General features: G+C 54.6%; 1 protein-coding gene across 1 annotated transcript in view; it reads left to right on the forward strand.

The window, feature by feature from the left end:
• Positions 1–380: 380 nt before the first annotated feature.
• LOC140629396 (MAM and LDL-receptor class A domain-containing protein 1-like) overlaps positions 381–2,212 on the forward strand; it is a 42,201-nt gene continuing 40,369 nt past the window's right edge. The window contains exon 1 of the mRNA XM_072818839.1: positions 381–476. Coding sequence (XP_072674940.1) covers positions 381–476 — 96 coding nt within the window. The remainder of the gene's footprint in view (positions 477–2,212) is intronic.

The following is a 2,212-nucleotide window of genomic DNA, read 5'->3' on the forward strand; positions in this document are numbered from 1 at the left end:
CCACGGTGAGTTTTCGGGATGACGTGGGGCTGTGTCCGCGGGGACAGGAGCCCCAGCCTCCTCAGGACCCGCGGGGAGTTTGCGGGATGACGTGGGGTCGCGTCCACGCTGACAGTAGCCCCAGCTTCCTCAGGACCTGCGGTGAGTCTTCGGGATGATGTGGGGCCGCGTCTACGCTGACAGGAGTCCTGGCCTTCTCAGGACCCGCGGATAGGCTTCAGTCCCATGTGGGGCTGTGTCCATGGTGACAGGAGCCTGGCCTCCTCAGAACCTGTGGGGAGGCTTCTGGAGGATGTGTGGCATAATCCACAGTGACAGGACCCCTCTCGTCCTCAGGACCCGCTGTCTATGACTCAGGAACACATGGGGCCACGTCCGCCATGACAGGAGTCCAGCTTCCTCAGGACCCGCTGGAGGACCCTGGAGGCGCTGTTCAGAGTCACTTTCACCTCAGCAGGACTACTCAGAACGACAAGGTAAGTGAATGGGGAGAATTGAGATAGGGTTAGGGTTTAGGGTGAGCAATAGGTGGTTAAGGTTAGGTTAGATGATATGGATTAGTGATCATGGTTATGCTTACGAGTTACTGGTGAGGGTGAGGGATGGGGTAAGGGTCAAGAGGTAGGAGTTAAAGTAAGGTATTAGGGATTAGGAAATTGAGTTAGGGTCTGGATTAGGGTAATGCTACAGATAGGTTATAGGGTTTAGGGTTAGGGAATGGGAGGGAATACGGTTAGAGATAGAGTGGGGGATGGGGTTAGAGTATAGGGTAAGGGCTAAAGGCAGGTTTACGGTTATGGGTTAGGGTACAGGTTAGGGTACAGGTTAGGGTTAGGGTTAGGGTTAGGGAACGGATTAGGGTTAGGGAAAGGGTTAGGGATAGGGAACGGGTTAGGGTTAGGGTTAGGGTTAGGGAAGGGGTTAGGGTTAGGGTTAGGGAAGGGGTTAGGGTTAGGGAACGGGTTAGGGTTAGGGAACGGATTAGGGAACAGGTTAGGGTTAGGGAACGGATTAGGGTTAGGGAACGGGTTAGGGATAGGGAACCGGTTAGGGTTAGGGTTAGGGTTAGGGAAGGGGTTAGGGAACGGGTTAGGGAACGGGTTAGGGTTAGGGTTAGGGAACGGGTTAGGGTTAGGGTTAGGGTTAGGGAACGGGTTAGGGTTAGGGTTAGGGAACGGGTTAGGGAACGGGTTAGGGTTAGGGTTAGGGTTAGGGTTAGGGTTAGGGAACGGGTTAGGGTTAGGGAACGGGTTAGGGTTAGGGTTAGGGTTAGGGTTAGGGAACGGGTTAGGGTTAGGGAACGGGTTAGGGTTAGGGAACGGGTTAGGGTTAGGGAACGGGTTAGGGAACGGGTTAGGGTTAGGGAACGGGTTAGGGTTAGGGAACGTGTTAGGGAACGGGTTAGGGTTAGGGAACGGGTTAGGGAACGGGTTAGGGAACGGGTTAGGGTTAGGGAACGGGTTAGGGTTAGGGTTAGGGTTAGGGTTAGGGTTAGGGTTAGGGAACGGGTTAGGGTTAGGGAACGGGTTAGGGTTAGGGTTAGGGTTAGGGAACGGGTTAGGGAACGGGTTAGGGAACGGGTTAGGGTTAGGGAACGGGTTAGGGTTAGGGAACGGGTTAGGGTTAGGGTTAGGGTTAGGGAACGGGTTAGGGTTAGGGTTAGGGAACGGGTTAGGGTTAGGGTTAGGGAACGGGTTAGGGTTAGGGAACGGGTTAGGGTTAGGGTTAGGGAACGGGTTAGGGTTAGGGAACGGGTTAGGGTTAGGGTTAGGGTTAGGGTTAGGGTTAGGGTTAGGGTTAGGGTTAGGGTTAGGGAACGGGTTAGGGTTAGGGAACGGGTTAGGGTTAGGGTTAGGGAACGGGTTAGGGTTAGGGAACGGGTTAGGGTTAGGGAACGGGTTAGGGTTAGGGAACGGGTTAGGGTTAGGGAACGGGTTAGGGTTAGGGTTAGGGTTAGGGAACGGGTTAGGGTTAGGGAACGGGTTAGGGTTAGGGAACGGGTTAGGGTTAGGGAACGGGTTAGGGTTAGGGAACGGGTTAGGGTTAGGGTTAGGGTTAGGGTTAGGGAACGGGTTAGGGTTAGGGAACGGGTTAGGGTTAGGGAACGGGTTAGGGTTAGGGAACGGGTTAGGGTTAGGGAACGGGTTAGGGTTAGGGTTAGGGTTAGGGTTAGGGAACGGGTTAGGGTTAGGGAACGGGTTAGGGGTTAGGG

Source organism: Canis lupus (assembly GCF_048164855.1).
Source record: "Canis lupus baileyi chromosome 5 unlocalized genomic scaffold, mCanLup2.hap1 SUPER_5_unloc_1, whole genome shotgun sequence".
In the NCBI taxonomy this organism is placed as follows: domain Eukaryota; kingdom Metazoa; phylum Chordata; class Mammalia; order Carnivora; family Canidae; genus Canis; species Canis lupus.